Genomic DNA, 14178 nt, shown 5'->3' with positions numbered 1-14178 from the left:
TGCTGCTGCTGCTGCTGCTGCTGCTGCTGCTGCTGCTGCTGCTGCTGAGTCGCTTCAGTCGTGTCCGACTCTGTGTGACCCCATAGACGGCAGCCCACCAGGCTCCCCCGTCCCTGGGATTCTCCAGGCAAGAACACTGGAGTGGGTTGCCATTTCCTTCTCCAATGCATGAAAGTGAAAAGTGAAAGGCAAGTCACTCAGTGGTGTCCGACTCTTAGCGACCCCATGGACTGCAGCCCACCAGGCTCCTCCGTCCATGGGATTTTCCAGGCAAGAGTACTGGAGTGGAGTGCCATTGCCTAACTCCTTCATGTGTAAACAAACGTGATTTTACCAGCACCATTTTATGATGAGTTCAAGTCCATTTGCGGAGCAGGTAGCAAAGAAGAAAACAGAAAGATCTTCAATATTCTTGTAACTCCCCTAGAAAGTTACCCTGTATTAGCAGGAGGAGATGGAGGAATCTGCCATGCATATGCAGCAGGAAAGCTTGTTTTCTGAATCTGAGGGCAATTATGAAGCATAGATGGATATGATCTTATTTTAATTTAATTCATAATTAATCATCTGTATTGAGAACCAGTTGTGAGCTGGGCACTGCTGGCCACTGGTAATATAGCGATGAAACAGGTATCGTCCTCGCCCTCCAGCCATCTTCCAGTCTAGGTGGGGAACCTAGGGGCAGCACTCACTTCAGTGGGAAAAGGAAATATTCTAAACAAAGTTTCCTTTTTAGGAGCTCTGTGTGCCCTGCACTATACTCTAGTTTAGATATCAAACCAGTGCCTGAGGCTTGAGACTGTCCTTATTTATTTTTGGAATTCCTGCTGGAATATAAGATAAGGAGTCTTTCAATGCAATCTCATAGTACTATACACTGAGTAGGTGTCTGTAAGTTACAGTTCAAAAATATTCCCCCACCAAGAGTTTCTGATACCAGGTTTCATGTCAAAGGCAGGAAACAACAATCTCCTTCATGTAGTTCGGAAACTGAAGTGAAACACAGCCAGGGTTCCAACTTGTAGTTGCAGAGCTTTCTTCTTTCTCTACCAGCCCCTGCCTCCTGTTTGTTGCCCTTTGTCAGTATCTTCTAACCAAGTCCTGGAATTTGTCTGGCCTGAATATCACTAACCCAGAGTTCTTCCTCATGGAGTCAGCATGCTGTCAGGAACCTTGAATCTTCTAACTTAATAATAAGTCTGTGATGTCTACATTAGATAAGTTTATTTCAATTGCCAATGACAGAAACTAACCCTAGCCAGCTGAACTTCTTTAAAAAAAGATACGGGGAGAGAAGTGGGAATTTTTTGGAAAGATATTCGTATTCCCATTCAGAATTTAAGGGCAAGAGAAACAGAGACAACAAGGAATCAGCCAAGTGATCACGAGGCTACTCTGAAGCTTTCAGCACACTGAACTACCTGCCTTCCTTATGCTCTGATCAACTCAAAACTGTGCCTTCATGGAGTTGCTTCTGAAACCAGCTTTCATGTCAAAGGCAGGAAACAACAGTCCCCTTCTTGAACTCAGAAACTGAAGTTAATGAACCGTCTCTCCAGAGAAGTGACTAAGCAGATCCGTGGGTCGGTCCAACGAGTGAGTACAGGTTAGGTGTTTGTGGAGGAGGGCTAGGATCTCTGGGGGTCTACCTCTGTGTAAGGGGATGGGATGGTATTCAGAAAAGAGGAAATCATTGTAAGCCTGGAAGCCATGCCAAGAAGTCCATATATTGGCCCTTCCTTGGGCGGAATGGTTGGCTAAGGAGACATGTCTCTCAGGAGACCAGATTTTTATCAATGGAAGCTTGAATTTTATAAGTAGCTTGCTATTTTCTTCATGACACCATTCAAACTAGCTTCATGCATGGTCTTAGTAGTTAAAATTAATATGTCAGTTCTGCTTTCCTGGTTGACTCAGTATCATTTACCTTAGTTTAGCTATTCATTGATTAAACTTCAGAGGAAGTTTTCAAAATAGAATTTGAGTGCTCCCAGGGGAGATATGGGGCTTCCCTGGGAGCTCAGCTGGTAAAGAACCTGCCTGCAGTGCAGGAGACTCCAGTTTGATTCATGGCTTGGAAAGATCCCCTGGAGAAGGGATAAGCTACACACTCCAGTGTTCTTGGGCTTCCCTGATGGCTAAGTTGGTAAAGAATCTGCCTGTAATGCTGGAGACCTGGGTTCAGTCCCTGGGTGGGAAGATCCCCTGGAGGAGGGCATGGCAACCCACTCCAGTTTTCTTGCCTGGAGAATCTCCATGGACAGAGGAGCCTGGCAGGCTACAGTCCGTGGGGTCTCAAAGAGTCGGACATGACTGAGCAACTAAGCACAGCACAGTGGAGATTTGGAGAGCTGAACTTGGGTTTTTTGTCCTGTCCTGTCCTTGCCCTGGCCAAGTTAACTGTGGACCTGGAAGCTTGGTTCATTTCATGTTCTTCCCTGCCTTACACCTGAGTTACTGTGGCATTTGTTCACTCACTCATTCACTCATTAAGCTTTCCCTATGTCAGAAACTCTATCAGGAGGTAGGAATACAAAGATAAATTTGACACCATACCTGCTCTGAAAGGACTCACAGGACTTGGAATGTGTGTGTTGGAAAAGCAACGGCTTTATGGTCCCAAGTGATTACAGCGCTGCAGGCTCAGGCAGCAACCCTGGCCCAGAGATCGTTATACTGCAGCACAACGGACCCTATGGCTAAGCTCACCACCCAGAAACTGTTACTGTAGTAAACAGAATCATGACGCCCCCACTTCAAAGGTGTTCATATCCCTCCCTGGAAGTGTAAATGCTATGTTACATGGCAAAAAGGAATTCTGACTCTGAGATGCAGAGCTTATCCTGGATTGCCCAGGAGCATCCACTCTTATCACAGTGGTCCTTATAAGATAGAAGCAGAGAAGACCTGGGGAGACAGCAGCATGAGAAGGACCTGACCCACTGCTTCTGGCTTTAAAGATGGAGGAATGGAGCCGCCGATCAAGGAACGCAGCAGCCTACAGAAGCTAGAAAAGGCAAGGGAACGGATGGTCTCCGAGAGCCTCCAAAAGGAAAGCAGTTCTGCCAATACCGTCCCTTTAGATTCATGAGACCCGCTTCAGACTTCTGACCTCCAGAACTGTAGGATAATCAAGTCAAGTTACGTCACTATGTTTGAGATGATTTGTTACAGCAGCAATCAGTTCAGTTCAGTTCAGTTCAGTTCAGTTGCTCAGTCATGTCTGACTCTTTGCGACCCCATGAACTGCAGCACGCCAGGCCTCCCTGTCCATCACCAACTCCTGGAGTCCACCCAAACCCATGTCCATTGTGTCGGTGATGCCATCCAACCATCTCATCCTCCGTCGTCCCCTTCTCCGCCTGCCCTCAATCCTTCCCAGCATCAGGGTCTTTTCAAATCAGTCAGCTCTCTGCATCAGGTGGCCAAAGCATTGGAGTTTCAGCTTCAACATCATAGGAAACTAGTATAGGCAAGTATATACCTGGGGGATGCTTGGTTCTATGCAAAAGGACAGAGGATTGACCAGGGGCATCTTTCTAGGGCATCATTTAAAATAGTATTTTCATATTAAGCATATGAATAGGATGATAATTTAGCATCAACTTTGAATTTGAATGGCAACCCACTCCAGTATTCTTGCCTGGAAAATCCCATGGGCAGAGGAGCTTGGCAGGCTACAGTCCCTGGGGTTGCAAAGAGTCGGACACAACCGAGCAACTTCACTTCACTTGAAGATGAAGCACAAAACTTCACTTTTTTTTTTTTTCTAATTTGTGCGCTGCATTGAGCCCTGAGCTCTGGTCTTCTTCTCCTCCACTGTCAGATGGAAATGTTAAGAGGCGTCTGTCTGAGTGCTATAGTCAGTGACTTTCTAGACTACTGCCATTGTTATTCTTAGCACATAGTTACATTTAGGTCTTTTTTACCTAATTTTAAAATCCATGTTCCCAAAGATGGTGCTCACTGGAATTTCACTTAAGAATTTAAAAATAAGTCAGAACGTAACAACATCTAACATTTTTATAATCCTTTCTCAAGCCCTTCTTTATTTGGGGCTTAAAACAGCTTCGTGAAGAAAGGGTAATCGTTCTCTCTTGTCAGAGGAAGAAAGAGAAGCTTGGAATAGAATGTCCAAAGTAACAGGGGCTGAGTGCCATGGTGGCTCTTTCCACAAAGCCAGGGTGGCTGCCAGAACGTGTTTCTCTCTGGTGGGTCCCTGGGCAACCAGTTCCCAATTCACCAAGCATCTGCCGTGTCACAGCTGCATCCATACGGCCCCTGGGCCTGCACAACGGCTGCTCTGGGTTTAGGTGTTGCTGCTTTCATTATGACTGTAAACCTGTAACCGGCCCCTTGTCCCCATATGACTGGATCTGTTCTCACGAAAGAATCGCCTCAACAAAAAGGAGTGCAAGCACTGTGCAAGAGCAGGACTGGGCCTTCTGAGAACTGCAAAAGCCACTTTTCACTGTGATCCCAGTGCTCCCGAGATGAGCTGGGTGCAGAGCGAGGAGGAAGCCACTGTTTGGGGGCCAGGACGAGTGCCCCTCTTTGGCTGTTCTCAGTGACCCTCGTCGCTTTCCAGCAGGGCCTTGTCTGGGCCCCTGGGTCAGAAGGCATTGTTCTGTTTTTGCAGTGAGTTCCCTGTCTCTACTCAAACCTCATAGAAAGATTTTGCTTGGTTTGTAGGTTTATCATTATTATTACATTTTTTTTTTTTTAACTGCAGAGGAGGTATTTTCCTTTCCTTGTTGTGTCTTTTTCACTCCAATTCAAGGTCTATACTTTCTATGAGCTTTCTGTCACCCCATCAAAGAAGATTTCCCTGACCTGATATAAATACCACGCTACCCAAACCCCTTTCTCTTTTCACTCTTCATTCCTTCACTTTGCTTTGTTACGGTTTTCATAACAATTCTCCCACCTGACTTTTCTTTTTTTTCCAAAATGTTTCTGTCTCTGAGGCCATGAGAGTGAAAGAAACATCTCCTTGGTCTGCTGCTATATCTCCTGGGCCTACTGAAGTGCCTGGCACTCAGGAGAGCTCAGGAAATATGTGTTGAATCAACTACTGAAATCTTTGCATCTCACCCAGTGTCTGGTACAATCCTGGACCTTCCGTATGAAAGACCCAAGTGAAATTAAAAAAAAAAAACAAAACAAAAAAACAAGAAGCCAGAGCAAAGGGGAGAAAACCCTTAATTACTCTTTTTGCAGTCACTTTCTAGTTTCTGATTGACTGATTGATCACGGTAAGGGAAAGATGCAGAAGGGGGAAATATCAGTGTTGAGTTGAAATCTCTCAGCCCCCAATACCTGACCCCCCCAGACTGGGGGTGGGGTGGGTGTTTTCTGCCTTCACATGGAAGTGAAGGTAATTACACACTGGCCTCAGCCTATTCACTTCATATCTACCAAAGAAAAGCAAAGCCTTCTTTCCTTCAGCTGTCAATGGGGTGGTGGCAGACAGGAGGGAAAATGCTATAAGCTCATATTTTTTAGGTCCACGGATTTGTTACAAGCTGTTCTGAAAATCCTGCAAAGTAAAACAGTGGAATAAATCCTCCTATACCTGGTACATTGTGTGGTTTAGTCTGCACAACTTTTGTAAAGCCCACCTGGAAAACCAGCAGTTATTGCTAAGGTCTAATGGAGTCTGATGGTGTTGCCTCCCCTAGGAAAATATTTCTAAAGCATTCCATAGAACTGCACTTCTTATGCATGATCTTTTTTGCCTCTGTGGTACTTTTTATACCCTGCCACCTACAGACATCTCTCTTAGAAAGCAGAGTTACCACATGCACAACCAGCATGCTTGGTTCACACTGCCAATGGTGGTCTCATCACCCTGTTCAGTTAAATGACTATATTCATGGCTAATTCTGTCCTAGACTAGGAGGGCAGAAATTATCTCACAACGCTTTATATCTCCAAGACTTCCCTGGTGGTTCAAACGGTAAAGCGTCTGTCTACAGTGCGGGAGACCTGGGTTCGAGCCCTGGGTTGGGAAGATCCCCTGGAGAAGGAAATGGCAATCCACTTCAGTACTATTGCCTGGAAAATCCCATGGACAGAGGAGCCTGGTAGGCTACAGCCTATGGGGTCACGAAGAGTCGGACACGACTGAGCGACTTCATTTCACTTTATATCTCCAGTGTCCAGTTTAAGAGCCTGGAATGTAGTTTGTACTTGATAAATATTGAGACAGTGAGTCAGTGAATCCATGAAAAACAAGAACCTTTATGATCCAGGCACAGTGATCTGGTGTTAGCATCTGGACTCTCTTTCTGGGGCTTATATTTGACTTTTTTTTTTTTTTTTTTGGTCTACATGCAGGCACTCTGATTGTTCTGAAACACCCCTATCCCAAAAAAGTGGAAGAACCATCCATTTATGAATCTGTCCGGGTTCACACAGCAATGCAGACGGGAAGATCAGAAAATGACCTGGTGCCCACTGCGCCTTCTGTAAGTGGCCATCCATCTGCCCACCGGGCTCACTGTCTAAAAGCAATAACATGCAATAAGTTACACACACTTTACAGTACTTTTGTTCACATAAAATTCAACCTTGGGATATAAAACTGGAAAAGGAATGTAAAGTTCTAAGCCTATGGCTCACCTGGTCCAGGGTAAATTGTAAAAAAAAAAAAAAAATACAATGCGATAGTGATAGGATTTTAAAGACTTCAGAAATAGTGCTTAAATCCTGTCCTCACTTAACCAAAAAAGTTCATGGTAGAATGTGCGAAAGATATTTATGGTCACACAGTTGTCTAAACGGTTATTCTACAAATTCATTAAATTTTTTAAAAAAGTTCTTTTACATTTCAACTTTCTCTGGAAGAAAAAGATTCTCCACCTTTACTATAAATTCTCAGGATATTATTTTTTCCCCTGGTCTTTTTATTACTTATGTTTTTCCTTCACTGAATGAAGGGTCCAGACAGAAGACATTTGGACTCCTTTGCAGCATATGAGCCACTGTTCACTTTCAGTGCAATGGGGGGCTTTCATTGCTCTCCTTGGAGTCCACTGACGTTTGTTCTGTGAGCTGTGACCCTGCAAAGATTCCTCTCCAGCACCTTCTTCCCTTCACTGTGCCCCCGGTTGTCCTGATTCTTTTCCTTTTTCTCATTGGCTGCATGCTCGTGAATAAAGTATCTGGCTGTGTCCTCATGATAATGAGGATCACACCTAAATGAAATGTCAAGCACTAGTTCTAGATAGCCATCATTATACCTGAAGATATTTAGCTACAGATTAAATAAAAACATACATGACCTTTTTGTCTCTGTGGCCATACTTCTTCTACCCTGCCACCAGAGACATCTCTCCTGAGAAGCAGATTTACCGTGACTTCCAGCTTAACAGCTTTCGGCGGATGTCCACCGTCTTCATCCGCCTGGATCCTACTCTTCTCCGTGGCCTGACCTTATACTTCTCTCCCACATTCACGCTGGAGGACCCCGCGTTTCTGAATGCTCCTCCTCTCCTCCCTGCATCTGAAATCCTGCCAACGTCTCTACTGTTCCCTCATCCTTAGAGGCTTGCATCTGGGATCAGTCTCTTCCAGAAAGCCTTCTTGACCCCTTCTGCTGCTGCTGCTGCTGCTGCTGCTGCTAAGTTGCTTCAGTCGTGTCCGACTCTGTGTAACCCCTTCTAGCTTCCTCTAACACCCCGTCCTCTGTGCATGCTCTGCTCACCTTTATCCTAGAATCATCGGACAGGAGGCTGGCTACCTGCACGGAGTCCGCCCTTCCCAGGAGTCTGAGACTTCTCCCGGAACTGGAATCATAATCAGTAGCTTTATAGGCTAATCAGGTTCACGACACATTACACTGTTACTACGCTGCAGCAGCAGCTGCTGCTAAGTTGCTTCAGTCGTGTCTGACTCTGTGCGATCCCATAGGTAGCAGCCCACCAGGCTCCGCCGTCCCTGGGATTCTCCAGGCAAGAACACTGGAGTGGGTTGCCATTTCCTTCTCCAATGCATGAAAGTGAAACGTGAAAGTGAAGTCGCTCAGTCGTGTCCGAATCTCAGCGACCCCATGGACTGCAGCCCACCAGGCTCCTCCTTCCATGGGATTTTCCAGGCCAAGAGTACTGGAGTGGGGTGCCATTGCCTTCTCCGTGTTACTCCGCTACGTCCACTCAAAAATAAAAATCCTGGAAATTGGCTGAGGAAGATGTTTTAGCTTTTTTACAAAGGGACGTAGAAGACCTCTGAACTAGAGAAACTTAGGAACGCAAGACAGTAAATAGTCTCAAGTCAAAACAGACCAGAGAACACATCAAGATCTAACCAAGTCTGTTTTCCGGTCGACTGTACTCTGATCCTGTCCTTCCTCTTCACCAACCTACCCCACCACCAATCGCTTCACCATCATTTTCATTTGTACTCTCAGTTTTACTCTACGTTCTTCCCTGTTACCTTCCCCTAAAGATCTCCACTCAAGGTCGATCAAACCAGACCCTACTGCGTGGGTTCTTTCTCAACAGTAGAATGCAGATATGACCGAACTTGTGGAGCTGGTGTGAGCATGAGGCACGGGGCATCCTTAGGTAGAAACAACCTTCTTGGGATCAAATTCTGCAAGCTTGATTGCTTGCCTCCTTTGCCCACTCCAGGTGTCAGATGGATTCACCTGCCCAAGGATCCAGCAATGAACATTTGCAGAAGGTTCTGCATAATGGGGTTTTAAAACCAGTGGTGGAATTCCTTGGGGGTCCAGTAGTTAGGACTCAGCCGTTTTCACTGCCCAGGCAGTGATCAATCCCTGATCAAGCAACTAAGATTCTGCAAGCCAGGGACAAGGCCAAAATTAATTTTAAAATGTGAAACAATGGTGAATGGTAAGTTGAAAATATCTTCACTCACACTGTATAATGAGAAGTCCATGACATTTATTGTGCATTGATATGGACAGAAAACTAGAAAGATTTTCTAGTGGTTTCTTGTGTCACAGTACTCCTCACTACAGAATGGATGGACCAGCCAGCTGGGGAACAGTTACTGTCTTATCAGGGACTCTCCTCCCCTGGCTGAACACAGGAGTTCACAGCTTTGATTGAGGGCTTCTGGACTTCTGCCTTCTCTTGTGGAGATGCCCTTCTTGCACAAGCACTGGCAGTGGAGGAAGGGAACTAAGTACTATTTACAGGAAAAAGAACTTCTTGCTTGAAGTGAAAATGAAAATAGGTATCCTATCGCCCAGAAATGTAGATGCTTCTGTAAAACTGTTTACCATCCTTTGGCAACTGCATCTGGGGAAATGATTGTTTATATATTTCATACACAACTAAGGATTGGGCTTCTGAGATAGGATGAATTTAATTAATTCATTTGCTTAGCAATCTTATAAAAAAAGTGCCTACAATGCACCGAGGCCTGTTTTAAGCACTGGAGGGTTGGCAATAAATTAGGCAAATGCTCTGGCCTCATTGAGCTCACACTGTATGTAGTAGGGGGATCATGACAATCATCAAAAGAAGAATAAAAACCCAGGTTCTAATAGGAAATTAGCATTGATGCAGTGCCACACTCCCATCCGCAGATCTCGTTTAGGCGACAGTCATCAGTTTTCTTAGTAAGGCGCCTTAGATCATAGGGATGCAATCCAAAATCACAAGTTGCCTTTATCTGTCCTGCCTCTTGAGTAGGCTTCATTCTGGAACACATCCTCAGTTTATCCCACCTGATGGCTTTTGACTAAAATTAAGGCAGGCAGGGCTTCCCAGGTGGTGCTAGTGGTAAAGAACTTGTCTGACAATGCAGGAGACATAAGAGGTGCTGGTTCGATCCCTAAATCAGGGAAGATCCCCCAGAGTAGGAAATGGCTACCCACTCCAGTATTCTTGCCTGGAAAATTCCATGGACAGAGGAGCCTGGAGGGCTACAGTCCCTAGGGCTGCAAAGAGCTGGCCATGACTGGCATGAGCACACACAAGGCAGGCAGATATAAAGGATGATAGGCTGGCTAAATGCTTTAATTTGAAAATATTTAGGCTGTTTCCAATTTGGGGCTATAAACTCTCTTCTTCTAGATGAGAAGATTTAAAAAATAAATCTGCTGCTATGTAGATATTTCCTTTCTTACCTCCTGAGACCATGAATAAAATTGGTATTCTCAGCTCTTTTCTCTGCAGCCTTCCACTTATCTATCAAAACCTTAGAAAAATACTAGATTTATCATATATTGTTTGGATGGAGGTAAGATGGAGTCAGTAGCATGATTTCTTAGTGTGATTTCAATTCTATCAGTATCTTCTACAAAATAACTTGTCTTTATTTTGCCTCTGTAGACTCAATAATCCAAAATGGTAATTTTTTGTTTCCATAATATAATATCCAAACTCAATTCAGTCAGTTCATTCTTTTAATGTCAAAATGAATCAAATTGATTATTCAATATCAAATTCACCAATGCTATAAACATTATTTAAATGAATACCTGGGAGTTTCATTGTTATTTCAATGCCCTAAGAATTTTAAAGGAAGTGGTCATAGCCATATGTTATTTCTGGCTTTAAATCTTTATTTCTATGGTTGCTGTTCCTCTTTTTCCTTGGTAGGGAGAATTCATCTCAGGAACAAATACTGTGGAAACTCCCATGAAAAAACATTGACATCAACCAAATCATTTCTCAGTTTTTATTTATTTTTTTCTTACTAATATAAGATGTATTATGATATCATAGAACAAAATAGCCTACCATGAATCTAATTTCTTCAGGAATGTATGAATTTTGACATTTTTTCACCTGAGGGTCCTGGTTTTATGCAAATTGCTATTGATACTGTTCCCCACCATTCCTTATACTTCATAGGTGCCAGCTATGTGTCATATTGTTACCCTTGAATTATTGATAGGTGAGATGAAATGACTCATTCTCACTTTAAATCCTTTCTAGATGAATCAAGTCTAAATAGATATGCACTCTTGAGAGTCTATCCCATGGAATATAGGTCTCAAGAGATAGTCTGTGAAAAACCAAAGGGGTGGGGTTAGAGAATTATATGATAAATTGTAGAAAATGCGATTTCTAATTCACAAAGCAGATTAGCAGAATACAGACTCTGGGAAGTACAGAAATCCCTCTTCTTTGCTTTATCCAGAGTTGCCCACGTATTGACCTTATGGCAGTGTGTGTGGCCATGTTTATGTACATAACACCCCAGCAACAATCCGAGCAGATGGGATGCACAGACGCCCATTGCCCAGAGCAGGCTCTTATAAATGGTATAGCTTATATAACCTGGTTGACTGCAAAGTGCTAACTCACACTAGAGAAGAATCTGTGCACTGTCCTCTGTTGCTGCAAAATCACACCGGACAATCTGGTCTGAAAACAGTGTTTACCACACAGGAAGGATTTTCAAGTGCCTCGATGAAGAAGGAAAGGCAATTACTTAAAGATCAAAGGCAAATTCTTGTTTCATTTTAAAATAGGACAGAAATAGACAAAATTCAAGTTGTGATAGTTCTGGGCTTCACTTGAGTGTTTCTTTCTTTTTCAGCTGGGCACCAAAGAAGGCTACCTCACCAAACAGGGTGGTCTGGTCAAGGTAAGGAAGTGTGTGGCCTCCAGCATCAGCCACAAAGACAGAGAATGCATCCTGGGAGCTCAGTCCTCATTTTGACTTTTAAAAAGCAGAACCGCCTACTCATTTTGACCCAGTTATAACATTTACCTGTTTACAGAATTCATCTTGATGGCTAATGTTAGTAAAAATTCTATAAAATCACCTGACTATTCTTTGGCAAAGTGACATGTATGAAAATAGCCTGTCATTGATACTCAAAACTTAAAATCCTTTTGATGCAATAATTGAGGATTAAAGTAGCAAATTAACTCCAGCACATATCTTTTTTTATTCAATAATTTTTTTTACCATCTTAATCATTTTTTAAACCTTTAATTTTATATTGGGATATAGCCAATTAACAATGTTATGGTAGTCTCAGGTGAACAGCAAAGGAACTCAGCCATTCATATCCATGTATCCATTCTCCCCCAAACTCCCCTCCCATCCAGGCTGTCATATAACATTGAGCAGAGTTCCATGTCTAGTACACACCTTTGCTTTTTAAGATTTATTTTTAGTAAAAAAGAGTCAAAATTTTATGAAAATTTTGTTAGATATGTCTACCTAACAGTAGAAAAAAAAAATCTCACTGGTACTAATGTAACTATCTTATAAAATCCCAAAGAAAACAAAATTTAGGACTTTACTGGTTGGGAGGTATCCAACTTTTTTCTGTTTATGCGACTGTACCTTTAAAGTTATTCTATTTCATATTCATGGGCTAAGAAGACCTTCACAGAGTGTCTGTTCTTTCTCATTTAAAGTGTCAGGGCACTGAATCTCTCAAGGGTACTGGCCTGCTTGAATTTAACCTAAATATTTAGTTATTTTGTCCCAACTCAAGTGTATTATTCCTGGGAAGAGGAAGTATTCATGTTCGTAGCATTATTTTTAAATCCATTGTTACTTCCTTTAATTGGGAACGTTGCCACCAAAGATGATGAGTGTTCAGTTAGTACAGAACAAGGAGACAAAAAAAAAAAAAAAAAAGGAGACAGTGGGTAACATTTTTCCACAAATGCCCTGGAATTTCTAGGCAAGGTTTAGAATAGCATGTGGTTTGAGGTTCCTAAACCTGTTTGTTTGTTTGTAAAAGAAGAATAATAATATTTGGCATTGTATGAGGGCTGTCTATAATGTATATAAACCTCCAAGGATAGTATGAATTTTCAATAGGTGCTCAAAAATTATATCTATTCTTACCATAGTTTTATTAAGATTATTAAGTCTTACTAAGATGGAAATTTTAGCGGTTTATTGTGATGCAAATCACCTTAAATATTTATGATAGGTTATTTCTTTTTACTTGCTCAAAAATGTTAATGATATCCTTGCCTCTGTTATGAGCTTAAGGCATGGAATCATTTTAATTTTTTAAACTTTAAAACTTTAAGTTTCACTTTGAAAGTTTTTTTTTCTCAGAAATAACACCACAAGAATATTTCATTGTATCTAATCTAAGTACTTTTACAAGAAAAGGAAATTATCCAGTCCAGATATTATAATCATGTATGCAAAGCCTATGTTTCATTTTTTTTTTTTTTTTCAGACCTGGAAAACAAGGTGGTTTACTTTGCAGAGGAATGAACTGAAATACTTCAAAGACCAGATGGTAAGAAACATGATCATATATTTTCCCTTTAAAAATGAGACTCTAAATGAAAGGAATATCTGCCTTTTAAAATCCCTGAAATTTATAGGAAACTGGAGATGAGAGTTCTTAATTCCTGATACGAGCAGAGCTTTCTTGCATAAATGAGACCTGTATAGCAGACACTGTTCTCAGTCTGGCTAACCTCCAGCTCTCTGGGGCATGCCACCGCCTATGTTTAGAGCGGTGGAATTGTTCCCTTACCACATTGGATGGACTGTCTCGTAGCAGTGTTCTCCTCTATTAAAAATATGTCCATTTATCAGGTCTAACTCATTAAGCAAATTTAAAATTATTTCATCTCTTCTCGTTTTTCCTACACAAAATTTCTGAGAAAGTGGATGTCTAAAAACACGGGAGAAAAATATGCCTCCCTTCCACGTGTTAAAAATCTATCTCCACCAAATTTGAGTCCAATTTCATGAAAAGCCAATCCCCAGACAAGCATGTGGCTTCCCTTAGGAAGTTTTATTATCAATTCCTGTAGTGGAAGTAAAGTTAACAGTCACTCATAGTGGAGACTTGTTTGGAGAATAAGTGATAAACAGATTTGTGTGTGTGTGTGTGTGTGTGTTTTATGATGACATAGTTTGTCCTTTTGTTTTAAGTCACCAGAACCAATTCGGATCCTAGATTTGACTGAATGTTCAGCTGTACAATTTGATTATTCACAGGAAAGGGTAAACTGCTTTTGGTAAGTTGTTTTATAGAGGAAATGTTTTTTTAAATCTTCTTGCCAGACACTTATTTTGGCGGAATAAAAAAACTGTCTGTCTAATGTATACAGATGTTTTGACCTGAGGCGGTACATGCATATTAGGAGTCCTTTCAGGGGAATGTGACATAAAATCTCATTTGTTGTTGTTCAGCCGCTAAGTTGGGCTTCCCAGGTGGCACCGTGGTAAAGAATCTCCCTGCCATGCAGAAGAAGTAAG

The 14178-nt window shown here is 42.2% G+C and overlaps 1 protein-coding gene across 2 annotated transcripts in view; it reads left to right on the top strand.

Annotated features, from left to right (window-relative positions):
- Positions 1 to 14178, top strand: part of DAPP1 (dual adaptor of phosphotyrosine and 3-phosphoinositides 1) — a 56133-nt gene that overhangs the window by 35949 nt on the left and 6006 nt on the right. For both annotated transcript variants that reach the window (XM_040237795.1, XM_040237794.1), the window contains exons 4-7: positions 6340 to 6470; positions 11524 to 11571; positions 13142 to 13204; positions 13852 to 13937. In XM_040237795.1, the coding sequence (XP_040093729.1) occupies positions 6340 to 6470; positions 11524 to 11571; positions 13142 to 13204; positions 13852 to 13937 (328 nt within the window). The remainder of the gene's footprint in view (positions 1 to 6339; positions 6471 to 11523; positions 11572 to 13141; positions 13205 to 13851; positions 13938 to 14178) is intronic.

The sequence above is a fragment of the Oryx dammah genome, unplaced genomic scaffold (genome assembly GCF_014754425.2).
Source record: "Oryx dammah isolate SB20612 unplaced genomic scaffold, SCBI_Odam_1.1 HiC_scaffold_3, whole genome shotgun sequence".
NCBI lineage: Eukaryota > Metazoa > Chordata > Mammalia > Artiodactyla > Bovidae > Oryx > Oryx dammah.
This window is presented reverse-complemented; position numbering and strand designations above follow the sequence as displayed.